Here is a 25,925-nt window from a genome sequence, read left to right as displayed (position 1 = left end):
GTTTTTCAAAAACAAATGACATCATTTCCATTGGAGAGGACTCATCAAATTCACCCTCCCAGCTCTGCAGTTCTTTGAGGACTTCCATTTGTTCCCCTTTGTCCATTGAAATGACAGCTGGCAGCTTCAAGGCTCCCCCAAATTTGGAATTTTTGCACCAGTCAGCTGCAGCTATGGCATGCATTAGAAGCACTGTTCCCTGCAGTAAAGAGAAAAACCTCATCAAGATATTTTGCGTATACATCATTCACAACTAGTTTTTAAAGTTACAGAGTATTTACTATACACTCTTAAAGAGATCACACTTGGTACATATTAAAACTGTCTATTATATTTGTCCCAGTTAATGCATACTGGCAGCAAATAAAATCTGCCTCATGCCACGTAGTTAAGTATTGCTGTATTTCATTATTATGCAGCATATATCTAATGTGAAAAAACTTTATGGGATTAATTAGGTTAATGTTAAAGTTTTTGTATTTTCTATTTTTTTATGTATTTACAGGATCCATTAGGAGAAGCAGAATGGTGTTGCTTAGGTGAAGGATGTCTGTGTCTGTTTACAAATCTATTTACAGACAAGCAGCAGAACACTGACAAACTTCATCTCCCAGGTTTTTATTCAGCTGCAATGTTATGCCATTATAAGAACATAAAATAATGAATATGACAATGTACAGATCTCTGTATAAGTTTCAAGCAACACAGAGCATAGAGTTTCAAGGAAATATTATCACATACTTTACTTTCTGAGAAGTAGATATTAAGTTGTTGGTTAGTGCAGAAATAGAATAATTTCTTACCGGTTCTGTATTTTCCTCTGTCACTGTGGTTTAAGCCTTAAGATGCTTTTTACTAAGATGACTTCTGTTGGCTAGTTATTTTCCTGTGCAGAAAATGCACTGTGAACCAACACAGGCCAACAATGACTCCGTATCACAGAACACCTGATGAGAACCTGTGAAGAACAGTAACAATGTTGGTTATAACAGCACGTTCCACCATGACATGCTAGGTGGAAGTCAAGGTGGAAGTTATTTTAGGTACTTGTGAAAGTGGCTTTTCTCACCTTCCATTTCCATTTGCTATTTCTCACCAACTCAAAACTCTGTGGAAATATTGAATTGAATGGTCAACAAGGAATGATAGTAAATGAATATCACTTATGCTTGTATATCACAATGTAAAAGTAGCTATAAATGTGGAGAGGCAATTTTTTTTTAGTTTTTTTTATTGTTTGTTAGTGTAATGTATTAATTAAATTTGACTGTAAACATTTAAATTGCTAACATTGTGTTAATAAAACACAAAATATTCGTGTTGGATCTACTTTGCTTGGTAAACACATTTTATATGGGAGTAGGGCCTACAAAAAATCTTGCCAGATTTTGGGACCAGTACTGGAACTAGATACCCCTGTGGCCCACTGTTCAGCAGTGTTATACTAGAAAAGCACTCAGAGAGCGCAGACCTCTGCCAAGGCATACCCGTTTATCCTTTAATCCAATCCAAAATTTAATCATTTGTTCCTTGTCCCATTTTAAAAGTTTCCTGAGAATTTAATGAAAATCGGTCCATAACTTTTCGAGTTATCGTGTTCACAGCCAAACAAACAAACAAACAAACAAACAGACAAACTCTCCTGAAAACACAACCTTCTTCTTCAAGCATGTTGTGATCTCTATCACCTGTTAAGACTAGGCTAATTAACACCTAAAATACCTTCTTCTTTGTGCAATATACCAGAAAAACCAGAAGGCTGGTTTCAAGGCTGATTGGTTTAATGTACTGACACTGTGAGCATGACATGTCTGGATCTGTGGTCTCTACAAGAAACATATTTTGGCAACATATTACTTTCAAAACCTGAGGCAAAATGCATGATTGAAAGATGTAACTGAAAGATAAACAGCATAAGACATGACAGTCCAGTAACGGTACAGTCAGACCAAGTCAAAGTCTACAGAAGTAGACTTAGATATGTAGAACATATAAATTGTAAAATTGTTCCTCAAAATTGTAGCACAATTATTTATATGCTTTTATTCATGTATCATGTTTACATCCCTGGCATCTTTCCCAGATCGTGGCATTAACCGTGGTACCTCACAGTGGCATTGACCGTGGTATCCCCTAAACCAGGGGTCGGCAAGTAGATGTGGCTTCGGGCCAAAATGTTTGTTGTAAACAATGGAACAGCGGGCCAACCTGCGGGGGGTGCGCAGGTTGGCCGTTAACATTAACCGTGGCACCGCAGCGGTGCCACAAAAAGTGTTGCTGCGGCAGTGGCATTAACCGTGGCATCCGACGCGGTGCCACAAAAAGTGTCACTGCGGCAGTGGCATTAACCGTGGTATCCGACGCGGTGCCACAAAAAGTGTCACTGCGGCAGTGGCATTAACCGTGGCATCCGACGCGGTGCCACAAAAAGTGTCACTGCACAGTGGCATTAACCGTGGCATCCGGCGCGGTGCCACAAAAAGTGTCACTGCACAGTGGCATTAACCGTGGCATCCGACGCGGTGCCACAAAAAGTGTCACTGCACAGTGGCATTAACCGTGGCATCCGGCGCGGTGCCACAAAAAGTGTCACTGCCGCAGTGGCATTAACCGTGGCACCGCAGCGGTGCCACAAAAAGTGTCACTGCTCGCTGCCAGTGCCACAAATCGGACCTGCTGTCTCTCACGAAAGTTGCATATGAAGTGCATTAAAAGCGGTACCGATAAGAAAATAAACATTTAGCCTACTTACCGAACTTTCAGTGTCTGCTAGTAGAATCCGCCGAAGGGAGCAAAATGGTTAAAACAAGCCAACAGGCAGGAAAAGTGTCTGTGGAAAAGGTTCTGCTTCTTCACCGATAAACCACCAGTGACCATATCAGAATTAATCCAATCCAGGAGAGCAGAGTCTCGGCTACATCCTCCAGACTGTCAGTCATTCCAGACAAACTGTCAATCAGGTAACCACGCCCCCTTGCGTCGCAAAACTTAATAAATAAAAAAATTGATATTGGTTTATTTTAAGATCGGCCACTTGATCTTTCATTTTGACCATGAAAACTAACAAAAAAACAACTATTTATTTACAGTCTATGCACCGTACTCTGTTTGGCTCCACCCTTGCTGATGACCACTTCCGGTCTCAGAAAACGAAAAAACGGACCTTTTTTCGTTTCTGTCTCTTACTTATTTTAGTTTTTTGTTATCGTAAATAAAAAATGAAAATCAAAGCATTTTTAAAATTCGTATATCCCTTTTTGATCGTGAAAAGGAAAAACGTCTTGTATTTCAATTTTAATTTTTGCCTTTGAAAACGAAAATCAAATAACCACTCGTTTTTTGTTTTTCAGTATCTGCTTTAGAACGGAAAATCCAATTACCAAAATATATACGGACCCTGATCCCACACTAAAGCTTATCTGAAGTGATTTTTTGAGTTCTTTATGAGTTTTTGGAGTGAAAATAATGTGAAAACGGGATATAAAACGAACATATACCATTTTTGCCCAGGGTGTGCAGAGGATGTACAGAGGGTGTCCAAAATTGACAGCGCCAGTACAAAAACATGTGTGAAACACTCATTTCTTGTAGTATTTCTCTGAAATTTTGACCTGAACTATGTAAGACCCCAGGCTGTTGCCTTTTTGTGTTTTGAAGCTCTCACAGTGCTGCCACACTTATTTTCAGGTGTTTTATTAGGGAAAAAATTTAGGCGAGAATAAAATTCATCCTAATTCAGTGTCTTCAACAGAAAATGCTCTGTGCCAGTAGCACCTAGAGTAATTCTGACTGCACTGGGTGAAAATTCAGGTTGTCAGCTTTCAAAGGACACCTCAACCATGCATGTACTCCAAACAGTTCAAGAACAGCATTCAATTTACTTTCTGTACATCTTCAGTAGAAATTTCATGCGAAAATTGACTGAAGCTTATAGGGAACAATTAGAAAACAATTTTGAAACAATCAGAAACATATAGATCTAGAACACAGAAAAACTGTGGAACATTTGAAACACTTTGAAGCACCCTGGAATACTTGGAAACACTCAAACAATCTTGAAAACAAAAAACACTCAAGCACATTCTAAAACACTGTGGAACACACATGAAAACAAACAGATACACTCTGGAACAATCAGAAACAGTCTGAAACCTTGTAGAACACAGAGAAACACAAAGAAAAACTCTGGAACAATCAGAAACAATACAGGAGTCAATATATAATTGAGGGACTTTTGAAGTCCATGGGATAGATCTTGCATACATTTTTATTATAACTTAAAAAAACCCTACTGTTTTTATGTTCAGAATGATCATGTCAGTACAAACTCTATATTTATTTATCATAGAAACAATCACTGGATATCGCCAAAATGTCAACTAAATATCCATTTGAATTTAAGAACAACCACCTTCTAATTAGCTAAACAATAATAAAATGAGCTTATTCACAAATTCACATCTTTATTAAGCTGAAATAATCATGACAGATATTTATTTTTTTGCAATATATCAAATTTTATATGGAAAATAAATTGCATCTGTGTCTGAGAAATCACTTTCAACTAACTTACCCATTACAGAAACACCACTCAAGGAAGTGTGTTAATTCCAGATCACATGAACTGCTCCACATGATGTCGTTTCCTCCTGAAGAAAAGACTGGCAAGACTCCAAGGCTTTCTGAGTTATGTAATATAGAATAGCGTGTGAGTAAAATGTGGATTCATCACAAGTCAACAGGTTTACTATAATTTTCAATTTCAATTATACTCAAGGATTCTTCTAAATATTATATGTACAATTATGTAAAAATGCCATGTGGTGTTTGGTTATAGCTGTGAGTTGGTAAACAAGGCCTCTGCATGTAGCTAGTGCCCCACAAACATCCCCAGGTGTTTCCCTACACTCTGCAGGCCATGGGGGCTTGCTAAAAATGCTAAAAATTAAGAAAAACATACTTGCGAGTGGGGTTTGAGACCTTAAAAGTACTGGAAATACTGCACAGAAGTGTTCTAACACCCCTGGGTTCCATTCTACACAAACTTGTGTGATAACTTAGCAAACTGGAGCTTTCTAGGTACCTCAGTTTGGAAAATATGAGCTCCCAAATTTGGATGAGATTTTTAATTGGCTGTTTTTTGGTGGCAAAAATCTCAGTGTGGGACAGGTACCAGAGACCCCAAATTTTTCTACAAGACAGTTCCATCTGTCTTCTATCACTGTACAAAAAAGCAGTAAGGTTATATTTGTAGGTACTGAGATATTCTTACTCAAAATGGCATGGGTAATGTCAAAATCGTTTTTTGCTTTTCAGTACTTTAAATTGGGATACAAGTATTAGTAGTCATTCCAATGGTAGTATTATGTATGTTTTGTTCTTTTTGAAATGTTCGTTGTTAAAGGTGACTACCTTCAAAAAGTGTAATGCCTTTTTGTGTCACAAGGTCTCGTTTAGAGCCATACCTGTAGATATCATGACATGTTGACACCCATTTGCAATGCATACATGTAATTATAACATACACATACAAATTACATGTACTAACTTGAATTCAGGGAGCTCTGTAGTAGTTCATGGTTGATTAATTTAAAAATAACAACAATAATGTTGAATTTTACAGTGTCAGTGCAGTGGGATTTAACATGTTTAATCCCACTAAAAGTCCCGCAATTACATATTGACCCATAGAACAACACATAGAAACACTGTGGAACACTTGGACACCCTTTTTGAACAATTAGAAACTGTCTGAGACAATCAAAGCACTTTGGTACAATCAGAAAGAAACACATTGTCTGGTCTTCCTCAGTTGACAATGACTACAGTTGTTCTAGTCAAATATAATCTGTTTATCCCATTATAATGGATACATAGCAACAATAAAAAACACACACTGACAATAAATTATGATCAATATACAATTAACACATAAAAAGAAACAAAATCATGAGTTTTCATAGTTGGAATGGCAGATCTGTCCTTCTCTTTCCTGCCACGTGGTGTCGCTGTTTGTTTCCCTGCTGCTTGTTTGTGGGACTCCACATGTAAACACTGATGGCCTGCAGCTCGTCCTGTCAGCTGAGCAGCGATGATCCAGATCAAAAACCGCCTCAGGTTCAGCTCTGTGGGCATCTCTGCTGCCAGGCTGTTCTCCTCCGGAGCCGCCAAGAACCCGCTGGTGTTTCTGGACGTGGAGGCGGACGGTGAGCCTCTGGGGAGGATAACCATCCAGGTAGCTAGTTAGCTTAGCATGCTAGCAGCTCCATTAGTCCTTGGTGTCACCTGCAGCAGCAGCAGGTATCAGTTGTACAATCTGAATGTGGTTTGTTATCTTGCAGCTAGATGCAGATGCAGTGCCAAAAACTGCAGGTAAACCCTTTTTTCTTTCAGTATAGCATGACACTTTCTCTCTGTTCTTGATTAGTTTTTATTCCAATAAAACTCCACAGAGAACTTCAGAGCGTTATGCACTGGGGAACATGGCTTTGGATACAAGGGATCAGTGTTCCACAGAGTCATACCTGAGTTCATGTGTCAGGTGAGGTCTACACGAAGGAAGCAGGTTAGTGTGAGGATATATTTGCCACATTATCTGTTGTGTGTATTTCTTTACAGGGAGGAGATTTCACCAACCACAACGGCACAGGAGGCAAATCTATTTATGGGAAAACATTCAAAGATGAAAACTTCAAATTAAAACACACCGGTCCAGGTACACGTTCACAGTGTGTTCATTGGGAATCTTTGGATTTGTTAAGTTGTATCATCCATTTTTCTATTTTAAAACGTGTTTTTCTGCATGTTATCGGTGTTAATCAGTGAGCAATTCAGCTTTGTAGGATAGAACCTTATTTCCCAGTTTAAAAACCATTTCTTAGTCAGAAGTTTAATATTTAATCTAGTGAGCATTCATAATTATCAGCACTGATCACATTAGTTTGCTAAATTTGTAATATCTATATTCTGTGGGACATTAACCTTCATATTAAGTTAGTGAGATAGATGATATAATAAACAATATTTTAGGATCTTATTAAACTTGTTGGGTACATTTGTAACGTTATTTCTCTGTTGGAATACACTTTATTTCTGTGTGTGTTGTTTTAAATGTTCTTTATGAACTTCCTTATCCCTGTTTATATGACTAAATAAACAATCCATTATCTCTACATTAGGCATATAATGTGTTCTAAGGCTGAAAAAAGTCTTTTCAGAGCATATTCAAAGTCTCTTGTGCACTATAACAAGTAGTCACTCAATTGAATAGCAGATCACGTGTAAATCTAATACTTTAAGTCATTTTTGTAGCATAAATGCCAAGTTTTCTCTTGCTCCAGTATTTCAAATGTGCAAATTTTGATTATTTCCACAATTTTATTCCCTTTTGAAAGCTAAAAAATTAGACTGGAATGTGAAAAATAGATGCAAACTGCTGCTCTTATCTTGTATTTCCCAGGCTGATGTGTGTATTTTAATAAAGCTGCCTTGTCCACTAGATGGCAGTGCCCAATCTCATGCGGTACTAAAACCACTGGTTGTATAGATTTTGCAATCCTTGTGTGAATGACCTACTTTTTTGGGAGTCAACATACACTAATCAAAAAACCTCCTTTTCCTGAACAAACTTGATGCACATGGAGATTATTTGGTGCTTCATCTTGTGTTGCATAATCACAGTTTGCGTCAGTTTCAGAGAAGAGAAACAAGCTTTTTTTCCCCCTAACACACTTGTTGACTTGCATCAGTGGTACGGTCACTGGATCAGGATTAAAAGGGACGAAAAGATCCTGATGAGTGCATCAGCTGATTGGCTTTTCGATCTGTGCAGGAACACTTTCAATGGCAAACTCAGGGCCGAACACCAACGGCTCACAGTTCTTCATTTGCACCACTAAAACGGAATGGTAAATAGTTTGCAGAACTTTTCCATCAATCATCTGAGCTCTGCCCCATCCAGACCTAACCGGTCGCGAGTCACTTTTTGAATTTTCTTTCGACAGGCTTGATGGTAAACATGTGGTGTTCGGGCAGGTGAAGGACGGTATGGATGTGGTCACCAAGATGGAATCCTTTGGTTTACACGATGGCGGTGTGATCAAGAAAATTGTCATCACTGACTGTGGGGAGATCAAATAACACCCTACGACCATTCACAGACTGCTGTCCGATGACTCAATATGCAACCATTTGCTATTTACTTTATCTCCCATTCTTGATTCATGATACTTCCAAGGAGGAACTGTCCCAGGTGATTCTGTTCTTAACTCAAATTTGCAGTTTTTACTGTTAATTATTTTGTAAGAGATCCAGAGATTTATCATTTTACACTCCAAATCACTATGAAATGTTTATATAGTGTGTGTAAGAGTATGTGAGAAAGTAAGTTTTAACTTGGCCAATCTATTTTGTGTCCAAGTGCTAAGCCATCCACTGTATAAAATTATTGTGCAGTTAATCTCCATTTACTGCCAAATAAATGACAATTTTGAGATTTTACTAGCTCTGGTCTCAGACAGGACATTTGCCGTCATGTGCCACCGACCCTGCTGGTTTTAAAGCTTCCCGGAAATGATCCTGCAGCTTTTTTTAGACACAGGCTCCAGCAGAAACTGACTTCCTGTCCATCAGAGCAGGATGTGACATCCACCTACACTGGAGCTGAAGAATCACATGAATGCAGTTGACAGATGACGGACATGTGGAATCTGGCCTCATTGGACACAGTCGGTGCAGATGATTTAATCTGCTGGAACCGCAGAGCAACCTGAAAATGTCTTCAGCTCGCGTGTAGGCCGCTCTTCCTTCGCTGCCTCTTTATTTGAAACGCAGAGCGTCTTGAAGCGAGGGCGAGGGGGAGAAAAGGAGGGCAGGACATGTCTGAAAGCCAGAGACTGGGTGGTGCTGCTTATCGAGCTAATACTTTATGAAAGTAAATAATGAAGCGACGTGAAAAAGCAGCTCTTGCTCCTAAATGAAACCATATGCGTGCTGACCTTCCACCGTTTGTTTGAATTCTCAGATTACATTGTTGCTATAGAGACTTTTCAGCTCTCACTCTGTTTGAGCTCAAGATGTTGTAACAAACTTGATATAATTTGGGTCCCCACCCTCTGGTTTAGTTTTAGTTATTTGGAATGCATGTCCAATATTGTGCATGGAAACTTGGCTGCAGAGACAATGGTGCTGTGGCCAACATTTAATACACATACTAAACAATGACATCTTACAGCTGGTACAAACGGCTTCTTCTGTCTACATTTATCACACAGCACTAATGTCAGCTGGTGTCCTTTTTGACGTGTTTTGGTTTTCATGTCTGCAGTTGGACTCAGTGTCGAAATCAAGTCCTGGCAGCTTTATGTGTCTGTTATCTCTCAGCACTTTCATGGAAAGTGGAGGAAAAAAAAAGTTTTGCAAGCCTCTCCCCCATCTGTGTTACACAACCACCATGAATAATCCATTAAAAACCTCATCATAATCTATACGTATGCTCAGGCTTGTGCAAGACTTCAACCTTGCACTCAAGGACACTGTGCAGAGCGCTGGGGAAAACTTATTCTCCGTAATGAATATTACTCAGAAAACAATGTGTTGCTTTTGGCTGAAATGGAACACCGGAGTGAACACCTCCCAGTTACTGCTGACATCAATTCAGCAGAGGATCCAAGCAAATTAAACAGTGCAATCCAAGCGGTCTTAATTCAATATGACTTTTATTCATCAAACTCTCAACAGCACTAAAGCACTAAAATGTTTTCCCAACTAACAAATAAGGCACATTTTGGAATGCCGTTTCATGGACATGAAAAACAGACCTGTGGTCGACTCTCGAAAACCACCACTGTCCTGGTTTCCCAGAATCATTGTCTTCCCAACCTCATGCCTGCGTTCTGTCCAATTCAAATATTACATTATTGCAATACTGCATGACAAACATCTCAAGTGATACAGACAGCAAAGAATACAAGCATAACTTTCCAACTTGACCACATAAGTGTTAACACATTACATTCAGTAAATACGTATTATCTGCAGAGGCTACATTTGCGGTAAATGAAATACTTCAGGACTAATAACAATCAGAAGTTGCTTATAATGTTAAAAACAATATGTACTGTAGCAAACTACTGTAAAGTATTTAAATAAGTATAGATTGCACAAAAGAATAGTTCATTCAAAACCAAACACATGCACATGCAAACTCTAAAATAGTTCTTTGTCACACGCTTTCTTGACAAAAGTATACACTCCCTACTAATACTACTAATAACACCGTAACATTTTATAATAGTTTCTTGTCATCGCTGCTTTAAGCAAACTACATCTCACAGTTTAATGTGCTTATACAGTGGTGAGTATCCATCACTAATTAAGGAAAAAAAAAAGATTTCTGCATGTTAACACAATATATCTTCATAATGTTTACAAAACGAATACATGCGGCTGCGCGGATGTAAATGTCAGCTCATAATTAGTCACATAGCAACTGAATAACGTGGGTTATTCAAAACTGATAACATCGTAAAACAAAACACAGAAGTACAATGGCTTATAATTGAAAGGTTATTAATTATGTACCAACTTTTTTTAATAATATTCTATGTAGACATCAATATTTCCTTCTTAGTGTAACTTTGTTGCATATTCTATACAAAAAGTGTTGTAAAAAGTCTTTCCATAAATATGTCTGCAGGATAACCCTTCAGATTATTGTAAAACAAAGGAAAAAAAAAACTCCCAGCTTTGATTATTTCTCAGCAATAGGCCCTTCTTCACACAAAAAGCTTTGATATTGCTTAACACTTTAAAAGAGCTACTATCATTGAAAATGATGGCCATCAAATATATACATAAAATAATCTATCTTTGTCAGGGAAATAACTCTTGAGTTTTTGCAGATTGCTTTAAAATTTTCAACATCTATTAAGTGTTCCAAAATACACATCTCATTCATAGAAAATAACAATTTTGAACTGAAAAGGTATTAGAAAAGTCAAGTATATGTAATTCAAGACACTACGTCTGAAAGCAGAGATTTCTTCTTTTTTTTAATGTATCAGCTGCTTCCATTGGCTCTTGATTCGCCATTTAAAATGGCCTCCTCATAACATGTTTCTGGGCGGAATCAAACTCTGACAGGATTTCTCGAGACCTACTTCTCATTTACGTTCTGCCAGAACTCTGTGAATCACAATAACACTGTTATTTGATTATGAGGTTAGTTCATAAGGCATCATTGGTATCTATTCCTTTCACTACGTCCACGTGGTACAATGTGGACGATAAGGTTCCGAAAGTTAGTGTCATCACACGGACCATAAGAAAGACGATAACAGTAAGAAAAAAAAAAAAGGATTGTTCCCAACAGTGGTGGCCAATAAGGAGAAGCTTTAATTCAGATTAGGCCTAATATAGATGCACAATCTGTGCTTTAAAGGGGCACTCCATCAATTTTACTCACGATGTTCAGTTTACCACCACAGAGAATACAACTTGGACTGTAAAAACAGTTGCATAAGTTCTTCTGGAGGTATCTCAACTCAGGCTTAGAGACACATTTTCAATCAAATAATAGGTATTACAAACTGAGGGTCTAGAGTTTTTAAAATATCATCCTTTTTCCAGGCAGGGGACTCTACTGAACGATGCTTCTGAGGCTACATTATTAGAAATGCATTTTTTGGAGCGTGAGCCACACTAAATACTATAAGTGAGAATATGTCAGCTTCAGCTGCATGAACTATTCTTTAGTGTCTCTTGCAAGCCTCCCAACTTTGTGGAACTGCAATACTAAATCACCGGAGTGCCCTTTAAACTTTACAGATGGAATTTAATTAAATTTCCCCACACTGTAATGTACCATTATCATCCACTCCCACCGAAGCGAGTTACCGTGTATATTTTTTGACAAAACCCAAAGTTTCTTGGATAAACATAACTACAACAGATAACAAAACAAAGAGTGAGGTCCACAGTTTCATATGCAACTTCATTGTGTTGTGCGGATCGACTAAGAAATAACATCTCTGTTGATATTCCATGACAACAGACCACAGTGAGATTGTTACTGCCAGCTGGAAATGCTGGTTCAGCCCATGCCTCCAACTCAGCAAACTGCATTAAGGCGAACACCCACCATGCCAGTTCAACCGCAAATAGAGGAGCTTTATCGTTTTCTTGTCCTTTGTCACAACTTGAACCTACATCAGACTTGCTATGCATCACAGTCACCACATGCTCATACAGTATACAGCAGGAGTGAGAACACCCATGTGCAATATCACCGAAAAGACTCAGAGCTACCCCTCTGTCATTGCACTGCTTCTGAGTTAGACTTCAGACACAATCTTTTTCAGCTGCTCTTTGCTGGAGGGGTTGTGTTGCTCTACCTTTCTCTTTAAAGACACCCCAAAGGTGTTCCATTCTATTCAAGCCTGGTGACATATTTGGCCTGGTCATTAAAAAACAAAAATCTTTTTCTTTTTTTTAAGATACTCTTGCATAACTTTTGGCCGAATGTTTTGAATCCTTATCATACTAAAATATCCCTTTCTGCCAAGTTTCTGCAGACTGGGAGTCATCTTGTCAGCCAGTGTTTTGGCGTATTCAAAAAACTGTTGAATGATGCCTTTTATAAATCTCATCTTCCCAACGCCTTTTGCACTAAAATACCTCCAAATAAACACACTCCCCGCTTTGTGCTTCACTGCCAGGACTATGCATTCACTGTGGTAGTCATGGTTCATGCCAAACGTGCTGCCCAACAAATATATCTTGGTTCTCATTTGACTTCTTTTCATGCATTTTAGCAAAGAATAATCTTGCAGTTTAGTACTGCAGATCAAGCGAGGTATTTCTTCTATAAATGCTCACTGTGTTCTTCATGTTGTCTAAACAGTCAAAGAATTTTCAATTTCCATTAGTAACCCTGTTGACTAGTGGTACTGACTCCTTCTCTGCCCCCTAATTAGTGCTATGACTGTGTTTCCACTTATTTTTAGTATTCACCAATCTTCATGGATCATCTTTTTGAAATCAAGTCAGTTTTTAAAATTCTTCTGGCTGCTCTTTTCCATTGGGAGCCATGATGCGAACACAAGCCTTAGTTCTTGTTCTGGTGTTAACAGGTAGTTTTAAAAATGTTTTCTTGCAAGGATAACTGGAAATCACAACTTAGAGATCATGCAATTATTGAGAGGGGATATTGTTTGAAATCATGTAAAATTTAAGCGATTTTGCACAGGCGTGTTCTCAGTTCTGTCGTCTTCTGTATACTGCTCCACCTCTGAGCCTAAAGCCACATCTTTTCAAAATGTCAAATAGCATCTTAGTCTTGATAGTATAAATTTTTTAAAGGCACATACAGTATGGTACAATATAAAATATAATGGACCAGCTTTTGTAAGGCTAGAAATACAGTACATATAAAATAGTTCACAATTCCTCTAACAAGGATCCTTGGAAAGCAGATTTTTAGAAGTCAAAACTTGATTAATTTCCTCTGCAGTGCTTTAGATTTGCACACTGACGTATGTAAACACAATGGGTGCTTCTCTTTCTTTAAAGACATGGTTTATGATTGTAGGCCCCGTTAAAAAAAAACAAAACAAATCCGAGTGTAAACTTAAATCACAATCACTTTCAGTAAATCCCCAAATCTTCAGCATCACCACATCACAAATCATCCCTTCTATTTCATACCGCATTCTTTCTCTGAACCAACCTGAAAGTCATTGCAGTTCTCCAAAGCTTCACCTCCCTCTAGACACACTTTTCACTGCAATTAGCTGTTGGACATAGTTTTTGAAGGGTGCAAACCCTTGGAAAGGTTCCATTTTGCTTCACTGACTCCGCTAAGGCTGCCAGGCATCAACTGGCACTAAAACTGTAACGTCGTTCTGAATCTCGTTCAAACATCTCATTTGTATTTTACAAACCCGTGTTTAAAATCTTATCAGGCTTTAGGTGAACAGTTTAACTGTCGAGTAACATTTAATGAGGCTAATCAGACTGTGGCAAGCAGTTTTTCAACCACTCTGAAAAACGGAACATCCAACACTGATGAAAACATGTGTGGCAACATGTTACTGTTACTGAAGCCGCTCCTACAGCTTCTTCTCCGTTGACCCTTCTTTTACTTTTAAATTACAGTGACGCGTTAACTAATCTAGCATTCATATCTACCTAACACTACAGCTAAATGAGAATTTGTGTGGTAGCAAAAACACTCTAGGGAGGGTGAATCATCTGTTAGCAATGCACTAAATGTAGCCGAGAAGCGACTACACAACTGAACCTACAGTAGTTTCTAAAGACACGTGGAAGCAGTAACACAATATTGTGATATACAAACATACAAAAAAAAATATTTCTTTATGTCCCAGTTAAAATTCAAATTGCACACTTGACAACAAGAAAATAAATAGGCCAAATGTAAGCTCGGGATGTATGGCACATTATCCCTCAGTTAATTCACAGTTAATAAGATGTGCTGTTGACCCTAATAAGGCAGGACATCAAAGGCCTCGTATATCATCGTGAGAGGCCCTGGTTAAACGTTCATCACATCGCCACACACTTCACTTGGCAGGGAAATGGAAAAGCAGATCTCTGTAAACACAAAGCCAACAAACCCCAAGGTGAGGTAATCTATTGAGACCGATATAGTCAGTGACACCAATGAAATACAAGCCTGGTGCTAAATCATCGATACAACAATTTACTGTTGTTAAACACTGAGTTGGATCAGCTGGGTTATGTGGTTTCTGAAACACAAGGCATTAAAAAAAGATTTTGGCAATTTTTTGCTTTTTTTTTTTATGAAGACTACTTTTCAGAGATAAGATCGATCCTAGGCTTTCAGGTTCCTCTCATTCCTGGGTGTAATCTTCAATATGTTATAGAAAAAGAAATGCAGTGTCTAAAGTCTGTGTTCAATGATGGTTTCATTGCTGTTATAAGGAAGGACGGAAGGCTTCAGGGAAAGAGAGGAGTATTAGAGCTACTGTCTATATTGGAGGCTTGTGAGAAGACGTGAGGAGGAAAGGACTCCATGTTATGTGCAGGGCACGGATGAGGAAAAACTTGGACATGTGCTGGGTTGGGAGGATGTTAAAAAGCCTCGATGGTGGTTGAGCGATACTTGGGATCCAAACGTTGCTCTCAGCCTCTGGATAAAGATGATTATTGCACACGGCGGCAGTAGTAGCCCAGGACTTTACACTTCTCACACAGGTGTTGTGGGTGCTCCTTACTCTGGTCGGACACATCCAGGCCATCCGGCTTCTCTAAAGGCCTCTGAGGAAACAGAGAACCGAGAATGATTCATGTTAAACACCAAAGAGAGCAAAGCATGCAGCAAACACACAGCATAAACCCCTGAGTTTTGCAAGCAGTTTTTTGGCAGCAGATTCAAGTCAGCTATACGCCAAACTCCTCGGGCTGCCAAAACTACACCCATATTCTGCACAGAGCAGACGTGCACAAAACACAATTAGTTGCAGAGATATGGCAATGCACCATCGGCTGTGGAAACTCACAGTCAACTTTAACAACCTGGTATTACAGAAAAAGATCCAGTATGCATTTGATCACGATGACCTGTATGGAAATATAAGCTTGGCTTTCTGGGGCGTCATTATCGAGGACAAAGGGAATCTTTCTGGGCCGGCGCTTTTGGAGGTTATTTTAACAGTCCATCTGGAAAATTTTTATTCCTCATCAATTGTTCTCTTCTTGTTAGAGCTTTTTAGACAACCGTTATTTATTCCAAGTGGTCGAACGCAGGGAAACCAAGTTACCGTGGGTCACTACGAGGAGAAATTTCAGTGTTCCACTAATGAGTCTGCCAGCAAGTATCAAGACTTTACTGTTGCTGCGTCAAAGACATTAGTTCCTGGAGGGAAGCTGGAAAATCTGATGTATATTTTATGGGGTATAACTGGGTTTAATCCCCTGTACTGCAGGCAGCGTCCCTGCTGAATTGTCCTTGAGCAAGAAACCCAAGAAGCTTCAAGGTTCTGTAGGTGAAGCTGCAGTCTGAGCTCTCTGCATTTGGAGGAAAGTGAAAAGAGAATGTTCCCCAACTGAGATCAAGAATGTACCACTTCATTTGGTATGTGCGTTTGGCACAGAGACAGGAATCAAATGAAAGGACTTTGTCTGAGGCTTCTTTAACCGAACACAAACAATCAAAGCAAAAAATATATATAAGTGTGAATGGTATTTAAACCAGCAATAATGAAACGGTTCTTGGTGCAACTCCTAGATCCAAGAAAATAAATAGAAATGTGACCTAAATTTCAGGGATATTATTGTAGCCTGCTAAGCTTCAAATTGTATTTAAATGAAATGATATAGAGTTTTTAAGTCGTGAGCAGTGTCTGCAAGGCTTTGACTAAACACAGGGTTTAAGTAGCCTGACAGACTAAACCAGGGGAAAAAAAGACAATCTGTAACAGCAGAAAGTGGCTCAGCAAAGTATATCTGCATGTCTTCACTAAATAGGTCATGCTTGAGGTTTGTTGACACAGTGACAAGTCTCAGGCCTCATAGGTGAAATGCTGTAATTGGCGAGTTAACAGCAGATGCACTTGACAACAAGGAGCAGATTAGTGTTGGTCACGAAGGCAATCTGAGATATTTTCTATTATCTCTGCAGTGTTTCTTGCACTGTGTGCTTACTCGTGAAAAGGGGAAAAAACTTCCAGAGCTCTGTTACTTAACTAGCTTTAACTGTCGCTAAAAGAGCAATAAAATCACTTTCAAAAACAGATCCCCATCTCTGGATTGTAACGGACGGACGCAACAAGACTTTAGAGAATTTATAGTGAGTAAATCAAACGAAGATACGACTTTGACAAATATGTGGACATTCCCGCTGTTAAAGGTGGAAATTTTGCTCTCTCTTCATGACTACTTCCCATCAAAGAGGGACAAATATTTGATACACGTGGACGGGATTGGAAAATACATATTCATTTGATTTATGGGAATCCACAGAGAGGGAAGGAGCTCTTTGATACTCGAGGACACAGAGGTTAGTGGTCCATTGCAAATGCTGACAGGGGAGAAATATGTTAAGTGGGTGACATTTCAAATGCAGGGAATTTGCTTGCCTGTGTGCTGCTTTGCCACAAGACGCGGAGGGAAGGGTAGAGGGAGGCTTTCTCACCAGTAGAACCCGACGGAACGAAACGACTGAGAAGAACTGGCAATGTGAACGCAGCATTCCATTTTATAGGTAGTAATCTAGGTTAAAATCTTGAAAAGAAGACTTGGAGTACTTGCATGCATTAGATTTCCATTGTTTTGGAACGCTGTGTGTCCTTGCCAGTCATTTAGGACACATTTGTCGAGCAATGTCCTCTTCCCTGCTTGATTTCATGCAAGTGTTAACAGAGTGGAACATGGTCAGCTGTGGTATTTAGAGTGCGAGCAGGGCCTCAAGCAGTAATCCTAATTTTATTTCAGGAAGTGGAATTGGAAGAATGTGGAAAAGCATAAATATTAAAAGACGGAGCGTTGAGGATAAATATATCTCTTGCTGAAAAAAACAGAGCGGATTCTGTCTTCATCTCTGCACTCAACGGGCTGCGAGGAACATTTCGGAGGTTGAGCCGAACAGACAGCACGTTAATTCTGTTTGAGTGTCGTTCGGAAAAAACACTCCACCGAATTTTAGTTATTATGAGTTCGCTTCTTCTTACTAAATGTGAGAGGAATTTCTGCAGCTGTAAACCCCCTGAGTTAGTTTGTGTCTATGGATCATTAATAAAGAAATATTTGTTTTAAGATTTTATGACATGGAGTAAATAATCCCAACTTTTTTATCAGTAAGGAAATGTAATTAGTTTATTCAATACAGGATTATTACCAAAACAATTGTTAGTGGTAGAATTTTTATTTTATTTTATTTTAAAGAGACCATCTGGAATATCCTCAAGACAATATGCAAACCAGAGTCTGCAGTCAGTTAGCTTTTTTTTTTTTTTTTTTTTTGAAGTGGTCCAAGTTATGAGTTAAACAGTTTGAGTCATGTGTTTTAGTTTAAACGACTGTAAATTCTCATAAGTGGATGTTGGTTGGAGTACCTGTTTATGTGGATAGACATTGATGTGGCATTTGATACATTCTTGTCCCATGTTGGCCCAGGAGTTTCCGCTCATCCACTTCCTTTTACATTTAGGACATTTGTACTCTCCAAAGCATCTTTTCTTCCCCTGGTAGGGTGTCAGTCCTTCACCTTTGGGTCTGGCCTGTGAAGAGCAAAGAAAGGGGAATAAAATGTGTGCGCATGTGAGAAAATCAGCCATCTCTGCATTCATGATCAGATAAATAGGAATAAATAGGAATGCCAAATTACAAAATATATATATATTTTTGTCTAAAAAAAGCTAAATTGCAATTTAAGTTGCTTTTTGTTTGAGAAACTTTATCCTCACTGAATAATGCAGCATAGTTCAAATGGAAAAAGAATGTTTATACTGGTGTGCAAAACTGTATGAGTGAACTTTCAACTCCAACATGATAAATGTTCAATTTAAAAAGGGACGATTATTCAGTTCAGTAGTGCAACTCCAAAAGAAATCAGAGTTTCTATTACCTCTAAACCTCTTAACAAAGTGAAAAGGTTAGGTCAAGGGTAACATAGTCATTGTGGATATTTAACAAACACTGTCAAGCTAAAGCAAATTATTTTCCTCTTTACTGAGTAATGCTCTGACTGGTAGGAGTTTCTAATTCTGTGAAAATACAGCTGAACATTTACAGCACAGGCATTGTTTTTAACTCGTGTTTGGTGAATTTGTGGTTCAGTCTATTTCAGACTCGTTCAGTTTCTGACAACAAAAGCAGAAAAATATGTAAATGAGAAGCTATATGGGGAATTCAAAATACAGTATATGTGAGTACAGAGAGCAAGACAGAAGCCAACGCACATGAAGTGCCTCCACACCAAACAGCAAATGTTTGCTTTCTGTTTAGGTGTCCCTGCATTGCACTAATGCTGATGTGCCTTTGAAGCTCTGCACAATGTACAAACTACCTTTCTTTGAATGATAATTTGAAATACTCCCACACTTTTAAAGCCTTGGGTCTTTGGAAACTTTTACACTGAACTAAGGTGGACTTTGCTGCTGTCATCATTGTCTAAAAGTGTGTGTCTCACTGCAGCTGACTGATCACTGGAGCCAAAAATGACTGACGCTGTGACGCAAAAATTGAGTAATGATCCTGAAGTATCACATTGTTGCAATGAATTGAAGTAAATAAAAAATAAGATTCAGTTTAAAATACTGATGCCAGCACATTTTTAGTGTTGCACCATTGATTTTACTGTCAGCTCTTGTTGATACATTGGAACATCAGTCGTAAACTCATTGACATTAAATTTATTGTCCTAGCAGACTTAGAAAAGCTTCAAATCCTCATATTGAGGCCATAGAAGAAGCACACCTTTCTCCAAAAGAAAACTAAATTAACTATCATAGTCAACAGCTAACCAAAGTACAATTCTGCATCGACTTTTCCTTCTGGATTGGACAGGTAATTAATTGATGTGCACAGCAGAAACACCTTCAGATTGACTGCACAGGCAGTTTTGGCTAATCTGAAAGCACTCAGCTGCAGACAGAGCATGGTGTGCAGCCAAAGGCCAAGGCCAGACCCTGGAAACAGCATGGAGCAAGAGAGGAATGATCATGAGGAGGATGAGTGCTGTTTCTGTCCTGCTGCTTCTTGGCTACAGTGTTGGGCAGAGACTTTTTGCATTCGAACAAACAGCTGTAATGTGAAATCACCACTGACTATGTTTAAAGTTCCAAATGAATATGAAGGGTTATGGTCAGACCTCCTGCTTAGTACACCTGGCACTCTGATTGTAGTTAATTTTTAAATTGAAAACAGTCAACATTTATTTTATTGGATGTAATAAATGTTAGTCTAACTGCAGCAGAAACTTTGAAACTGCTGTGTTTTGGCATTTTTGGTTTCTCGGAGTGAGAAAAGCAGTCTGTTTATAGTTGGATCACATAGTAAATAGATCATTTGTAGGAGGGCATCCAAACGAAACGTTGCCATGGCATTGTCTTCAAGATTGCCCATTGATTGCATAAAGACAGTGCTGTCAGTGTACATAGAGCGGAGCGGTGCAGGCCAGCAGAAGTCAGATTTTCCAGCCTGCTTGCTGTCACAGTGGGAGATGCAAAGCTGACAGTGGGGTTGAGGTCATGCTGTTGAGGGGCCGGAGTGAAGCACAGCCGCTCATACTTAGAGCTGGCTTGCTGGTGCTGATGCAAAGTGCTGACGTCTGTTTGGAGAGCGCCAGATGCTGCTGATTAAAGTTTTTATGACTCATGCACGGGCTGGGACAAAATAAGGGAAGACCGGGGATACAGTTCGTACCCCTCCCCTCACTCTCATTGCCCTATGCCCCCTACATCCATCCCAAAAATCTGCAAGCAATGTTTAAGTGATTATGAAAACAATCTGCAGTCTTGCAGGGGAATCAGGAAGGGACTGGACAGGTCTGATTTCTCTTTGAAGGCAGAGAATTTCCTAACTTTCTGGAGAGCTGCCATCGGTTGCATGCTGTGCATTAAGATTATTTCTTTCTGTCATGTCAGATTTTCATCTGTGCAAGAAAGCATATTCAGAGTTAGAGATAAAATAACAAAACACCTCACTTATTCCATTTACAGTGCTCATCGTAGAATGAAGATTTTTCTCAAAATAATCGCTCCCAGCCTGTTAATAACTGTCACTAGGCAATTGCAAGTGGGATGACTTTTGTTTTCCAATGATGGAGCTTTAAATTGATAATGACAAGCTTTGACAAACTTACTAATCAGTGTACATTTGGGTTTCTTTTAGCAGGATGATTTATCCTTATTATGACATCAGCAGTACGTTTGTTTGTCACATGCTTTTCCGGAGGGGGAAAAAAAATAGTCTTTTCCCCAAATGCTGTTATAGTGGTTGAAATAAATTTGCCAAAATGAAGTCATGGGGCGGCTCCTCTCAACAATATCGCCCTCGGGCTAGTGCTTTTTCATGACTGACTGACTGTTCGTAATCATCTCCTTCACGAGAATCAGAGGAGTAATTTAGCACAGCTGTGATGGAAGTAAATGTCAATTACAGTACCGCATAATGTGCCAAAACTCTGTGTAGGAGTGTATGATGGAGCTGAGTGTATTAGCAAAGCAAGTAGGTACACACCCTGCTGTCACCTCATCATTATTACTGCCCAGCTGAAATATAGGAGACTGTCTTAAAAATGTCCACCAGTTTGAATATACATGCTACGTTGAGCTGTGAGAACTTAGAGAATATTAAAAAAAAAGGAAAAAGAAGTGCTGCATTGGGTTAGGAACAATGGGATAAAAGATAGGGCCAGTGGTCAGTAAAGATGAAAAAATGTTAACTATCCCACGTTAGTAATGGAGTGTTTGGTATTGGTTGATAGTGTTGTTGATAGAATGGATTTTGCAATAAATGCAAATGCAAATTTAAGGTGCAGTTTGCCTGGCTGCAAAGTGCTTCCTACCTTATTTAGACTTTCGGAGTCATAAATCTCCGTATTACACTCAGAGTGTGGTCAGTTTTTGTGAGGCCATTGCAACACGCTGCCTTTCATGGAGGTCTTAGAGGAAGAGCAAATTTCGGTTGTGAAGTCATGAACTTTACAGTTTGGCGCTGCACATTCCAATGGGCACCCAAACACGTGGGAACCAGTAACATCTGGACTGTTGTGCCACCAACGAACAGCAGAGGCAGGCCGAGGAGGGGGGGACAACACTAGAGGCAGCAGGTAATGAAAAAAAAAAGCTTTGGGTTTCTTCACATTCATACGTGCACACATACATGCAGAGCCTGTTCTTCCGTTTACATCGGTGCAGTGGATTACAGATCAAACCTCTCAGCTGTAAACACTAGAATGACTGAGTAAATGTTTTAGTTAGGTTTCATTTCATTTCCAGGAAAATACCCACTAAAGCAACATTTACAAACTGTTCATAATACACACAGTACAATGACTAATTGGATGGAACTGCGTCATCACACCACGCAGCACTCTGGAGATGAGCCTGCAAGGGAGGACATGTTTTGTTTACTCGTGCTTTTTACAAATGAATTCATTCAAGCTTGCAACAAGGTATGAGCTAAATGGACATATCTGAGCAATTTAGAGCAGTTTAGGCACCGCTGAAGTGGAAGTATGATTTTGAAACAACAGTGAATTGGTTGATGGTGTTCCATGCTGGAAGCGATGTTTGTCATATCACTTTGTCAGTGCCGGCTCGCTCAGTGTTTGTTTAAGTCCCCAAGGCTATAGCCCTGCGTGTCGAGATAAGGGTCAGCGTGTGTGATGAGGACAGTGCTCTTGGAGAAGACAGTGCAACACCACAACCACAGCTCGTTCAACCACTTCCTCCTCTGGTCCAGATCACAGCAGGGAGTCATCATATCACACACACACACACGCGCACGAACTATGGGTCAGTGAACTGCTAAATGAAGCATACACACACGTGATACACACTGATGCAATGTCTACACAAAGCATGGCCACACACAGGCGCAAGAAAACACTGACATAATGCGTCTTTCTCTTCTTGACACCCAGACACAAATGCACACACACACAGACACACACACACAGACAGACACACACACATACCCTCAACAAATTCCACATCTACAGCTTTTCATACACTCTTGAGACGTAACTGGAAAGTCTCGGCGCTCGGTTTCCTGCACGACTCCCACTCAGTGTTTCACCCCTGCTACAAGAGCACAGATCATTCTTTGGCTTATATTGCAGGATTAATGAGCTCACAAACTGCATTAAATAGAATAAACAGAGCCATGTAGGAGACAGTAAAACAAGAATGGAACACAAGAGAACAAGATGAAGGCTGACAAGGAGCTGGGATCAAAGTCGGATGTAAAATCTTGAGAATTCTGTCGCGTAGACGATCTGGAAACCTGCTGGTCTAGAATTTGACCCCGAAATCCACAAGGAGAAAAAGAAAGTGGACAAATACCACAAGCCCGGCTTGGGCGACTGTGGAGAGACCCTCCAATCAGCCCCTCTCAAGAGGGTGGAGAAGCGGAAGAAGAAACTGAGAAAGAAGGAGGAGGAAATCTAAATCCAAAGCAGATGGCCTCCATAGGGGCAGAACACGAGAAACACTGAGAGCCGTCGTAAAATCGCTGCTCTGCTTTCAATTAGGCCATACATTTCAGAGACAGAGAGAGGGGAGAGGGATAAAACAGCGTTAACTAACCGCTGTAGCTCTGGCCACAACTACAGTGGATTGGACTCATTATCATGTGAAGGAATGCAGAGACAATCCTCTGGGGGGTCCATTTTAAAGACACATATGCTGAACAAACAGAACAGTATTAGGAATTCGAAGCATGCGCCCAATCGTAGGTAGATCGCAGAATACGAAGAGGCACGTTTAAGTGAGCGAGCCCAGTCTAGACGACACCCACTGCGACGTCTTAAAATTTCACTGTAAATCAGGTAAATGCTGTGAAATTGATGAAAAGCTCTGCAGTCCAAGAGTCCAAAACTGCAGCTTGAATGTCATTTTTTTTTGCCACAAAACCATCTTGAAATCCAGCTCCGGTATAAATCGTTAAAAGATGTCTATTACTGACCACTGGAAAAACGCGGTCTCGACCACTGTCTGTGGCCCAAAGGTGATCTTGCATTTGTGTTGATGTTACATTCCAAGCTAAGAGTAATGACCAGTGGACAGACACCAGACTGTACACTCTCAGACGCTCGCCCGAAAACTGAACCCTTAATCCTCTGTCTCCAGCAACAGGATGGGTTAGCCTTGGTTTAATATTAGATGTCTCTTCCAAACCAAACCTGAGAGGAATCATTCTAGCGACCACTCCTTTCAAGGTTGTGGATATGGGATTTCATATTTTCTTGGCATATCGGAGAAGACATCTACCTACAATTGAACTGGACTCCATATATTGCCCACAGTCAGTCCACAGACAACAAATATGAGGAGACAGTGCTGACAGTAAAGCTCGGGTTTTTGCGCAAACGTTACATGCCATTCCGCGGTTTGTCCGCTTCTATGAGAAAACAAGGGATTTGGTGGGTAAAACAACTTTGAGGCTTTGGAAAATGGTTGGTAGTAATTGCACATAATTGCTTTTCTGGTCTGGGTTTAGAGAACAGGGGCTGTTGGCAAATGCACTTTAGCTCTATCAGTAATGCAAAGTCACTGGATGTTTGAAATATCTTAAAATACACATAAACATTTCAAAAGAGACATGTTGGTTTGTGTGATTCTACAGAAACATGAAAAGAAAGCAACACTGCAACATAAAGGAATGGACTGTAATCGTATTCGACAATGATTTTCTAACACAATCCTTCAACAAAGAAACAAACAAAACAAGGCTCTTCTTTACAACAGATTCTTTGGCATGATTTGATGCTGCCCTCAACACAATATGAAGCTACCACAATCACTGAGACCAAGACAGGTCAGTGAGTCACAGCACAAGCCTCCCATTCACAAAAGAGCAGCACAGCGTGAAAGGAAGAGCATCATTTGGGGCAAATATTTCTTGGAAAACAATTTTTTGCGTACGATTTGGTTTGGATCAACCACATCAAGGGTCGATTCGGATGTGAAACATGAAAAATAGCACAAAAAACCTCATTCTTTCACACGCTGCATTATCTTATGTGGTTTTCACATGGCAGCTTGAAAAAGAAAAAGAAACCAGAGAAGAATTTGTTGCCCTTTTGTCATTCAGGGGGAACTTGACTGTTTTTTTTAAGACAGTTTCTTAGTTGAACCTTTGTATCCACATATCCATCACTACAAGCGTTGTCTGACATCACAGCAAAAAAAAAAAAAAAAAAAAAAAAAGATCTGAGGATGCGGTCGTCGGCCTGTCAGTCAGAACTGAGGGCCAAGTGAGGGCGTGCAGATGGCCACTGCTTCAAGTCTCTCACAAGAATTACACTGTCGCCACCTCAGCTGTGTCCCACTGCACACAGAACAAGCATTTTTTTTATCGGCTGTTTCCGCTGCTGGACTAAACAGACACAAGTTCATGCCAGAACCTCAGCCAGGTGCATTATGGGGACTATTTATCAATCCTACCATGCACTGCAAGCTCTAAATACAGCCACTGTTTTCCGTGCATCTCTCTCTCTCTCTCTCTCTTCTTTTTTCCCCCCTTGCAATCTTTCTCACCTCTCTCCCTCTCCCTCTTTTCCTCTAGACGGCTCCTTTGCTGGTGCAGCTGTCTCTTTATAATGCCTGTAAGGAAAAGTGGCCCAGGCTGAAAGTGACGGGAGGAACAGGTGTGCTGCTTAAGTGATAAATTTGCCCTGCCTTGAGCACAGTGCACCACTGTTTTATAAAAACAATCCCCCCCGAAATGGGGACGAGACAGACAATGACTCAGGCTCGCCACAGAAAAAACAAGTCAAAGGGGAAATTACAGGGTGCAAAAATCTCTCTTTGCAATCAGCATCAGAATAAAAGGCCTGGCTGGAGCCTGTTTAAAGAATCAAATTACTGAGTAAAACAAATATGTTAATTGAAGTCAGAAGCAATTAATCCGAGTCTACATTTGAGACTAATTATTACGCTTAATGACCGAAGACGTCACTGAAGGCTGCATGCAACAAATTACCTCTCTTTACACGTTTAAGATCTTCACATACAAAGCGATAATTCATGATCACTCTTCTAAAAGTCTCTTGGAAACAATTGCGGAGTTATTACAAAGCAAAGCCGTGTTTTTTTCCCCCAAGCATCCCAGATAGAGCTGCCTTAATCCAGGCTTGCTGGCGCAGGCCCCTCCAACTGCTGGGCTGCTCCCCAGCGTTCCGTAGTGCTCCGATCACTAGCTAGCATCTGGAAACC

The 25,925-nt window shown here is 39.8% G+C and overlaps 2 protein-coding genes across 3 annotated transcripts in view; one reads left to right on the top strand and one right to left on the bottom strand.

Annotated features, from left to right (window-relative positions):
* Window positions 1-6,021: 6,021 nt before the first annotated feature.
* On the top strand, window positions 6,022-9,229 carry ppifa (peptidylprolyl isomerase Fa). 2 transcript variants are annotated; one of them, XM_022201860.2, is made up of 6 exons: window positions 6,022-6,235; window positions 6,342-6,372; window positions 6,453-6,541; window positions 6,619-6,715; window positions 7,832-7,907; window positions 8,004-9,229. In XM_022201860.2, the coding sequence occupies exons 1-6, from the start codon at window positions 6,092-6,094 to the stop codon at window positions 8,137-8,139; spliced, it is 573 nt and encodes a 190-aa protein (XP_022057552.2). In that variant the 5' UTR covers window positions 6,022-6,091; the 3' UTR covers window positions 8,140-9,229. The 2 variants fall into 2 exon arrangements, with proteins under 2 accessions (XP_022057552.2, XP_022057553.2); XM_022201861.2 differs by having other exon boundaries at window positions 6,169-6,235; window positions 6,428-6,541.
* Window positions 9,230-9,699: 470 nt separating this feature from the next.
* The window catches only part of zcchc24 (zinc finger, CCHC domain containing 24), a 38,683-nt gene continuing 22,457 nt past the window's right edge, over window positions 9,700-25,925 (bottom strand). The window contains exons 3-4 of the mRNA XM_022201858.2: window positions 18,096-18,260; window positions 9,700-15,300 (exon numbers count right to left, since the gene is read on the bottom strand). Of these exons, the coding sequence (XP_022057550.1) occupies window positions 15,187-15,300; window positions 18,096-18,260 (279 nt within the window). The 3' untranslated portion in view covers window positions 9,700-15,186. The remainder of the gene's footprint in view (window positions 15,301-18,095; window positions 18,261-25,925) is intronic.

Source organism: Acanthochromis polyacanthus, chromosome 15 (genome assembly GCF_021347895.1).
Source record: "Acanthochromis polyacanthus isolate Apoly-LR-REF ecotype Palm Island chromosome 15, KAUST_Apoly_ChrSc, whole genome shotgun sequence".
Taxonomy (NCBI): domain Eukaryota; kingdom Metazoa; phylum Chordata; class Actinopteri; family Pomacentridae; genus Acanthochromis; species Acanthochromis polyacanthus.
This window is presented reverse-complemented; position numbering and strand designations above follow the sequence as displayed.

Excerpts from the sequence above, each read along its gene's own strand:
- ppifa (XM_022201860.2), top strand. The coding sequence starts at position 6,092 with ATGATCCAGATCAAAAACCGCCTCAGGTTCAGCTCTGTGGGCATCTCT. Across the intron at positions 6,542-6,618 it reads TACCTGAGTTCATGTGTCAG|GGAGGAGATTTCACCAACCA; the intron begins GTGAGGTCTACA and ends ATTTCTTTACAG. Across the intron at positions 7,908-8,003 it reads TGCACCACTAAAACGGAATG|GCTTGATGGTAAACATGTGG; the intron begins GTAAATAGTTTG and ends TTCTTTCGACAG.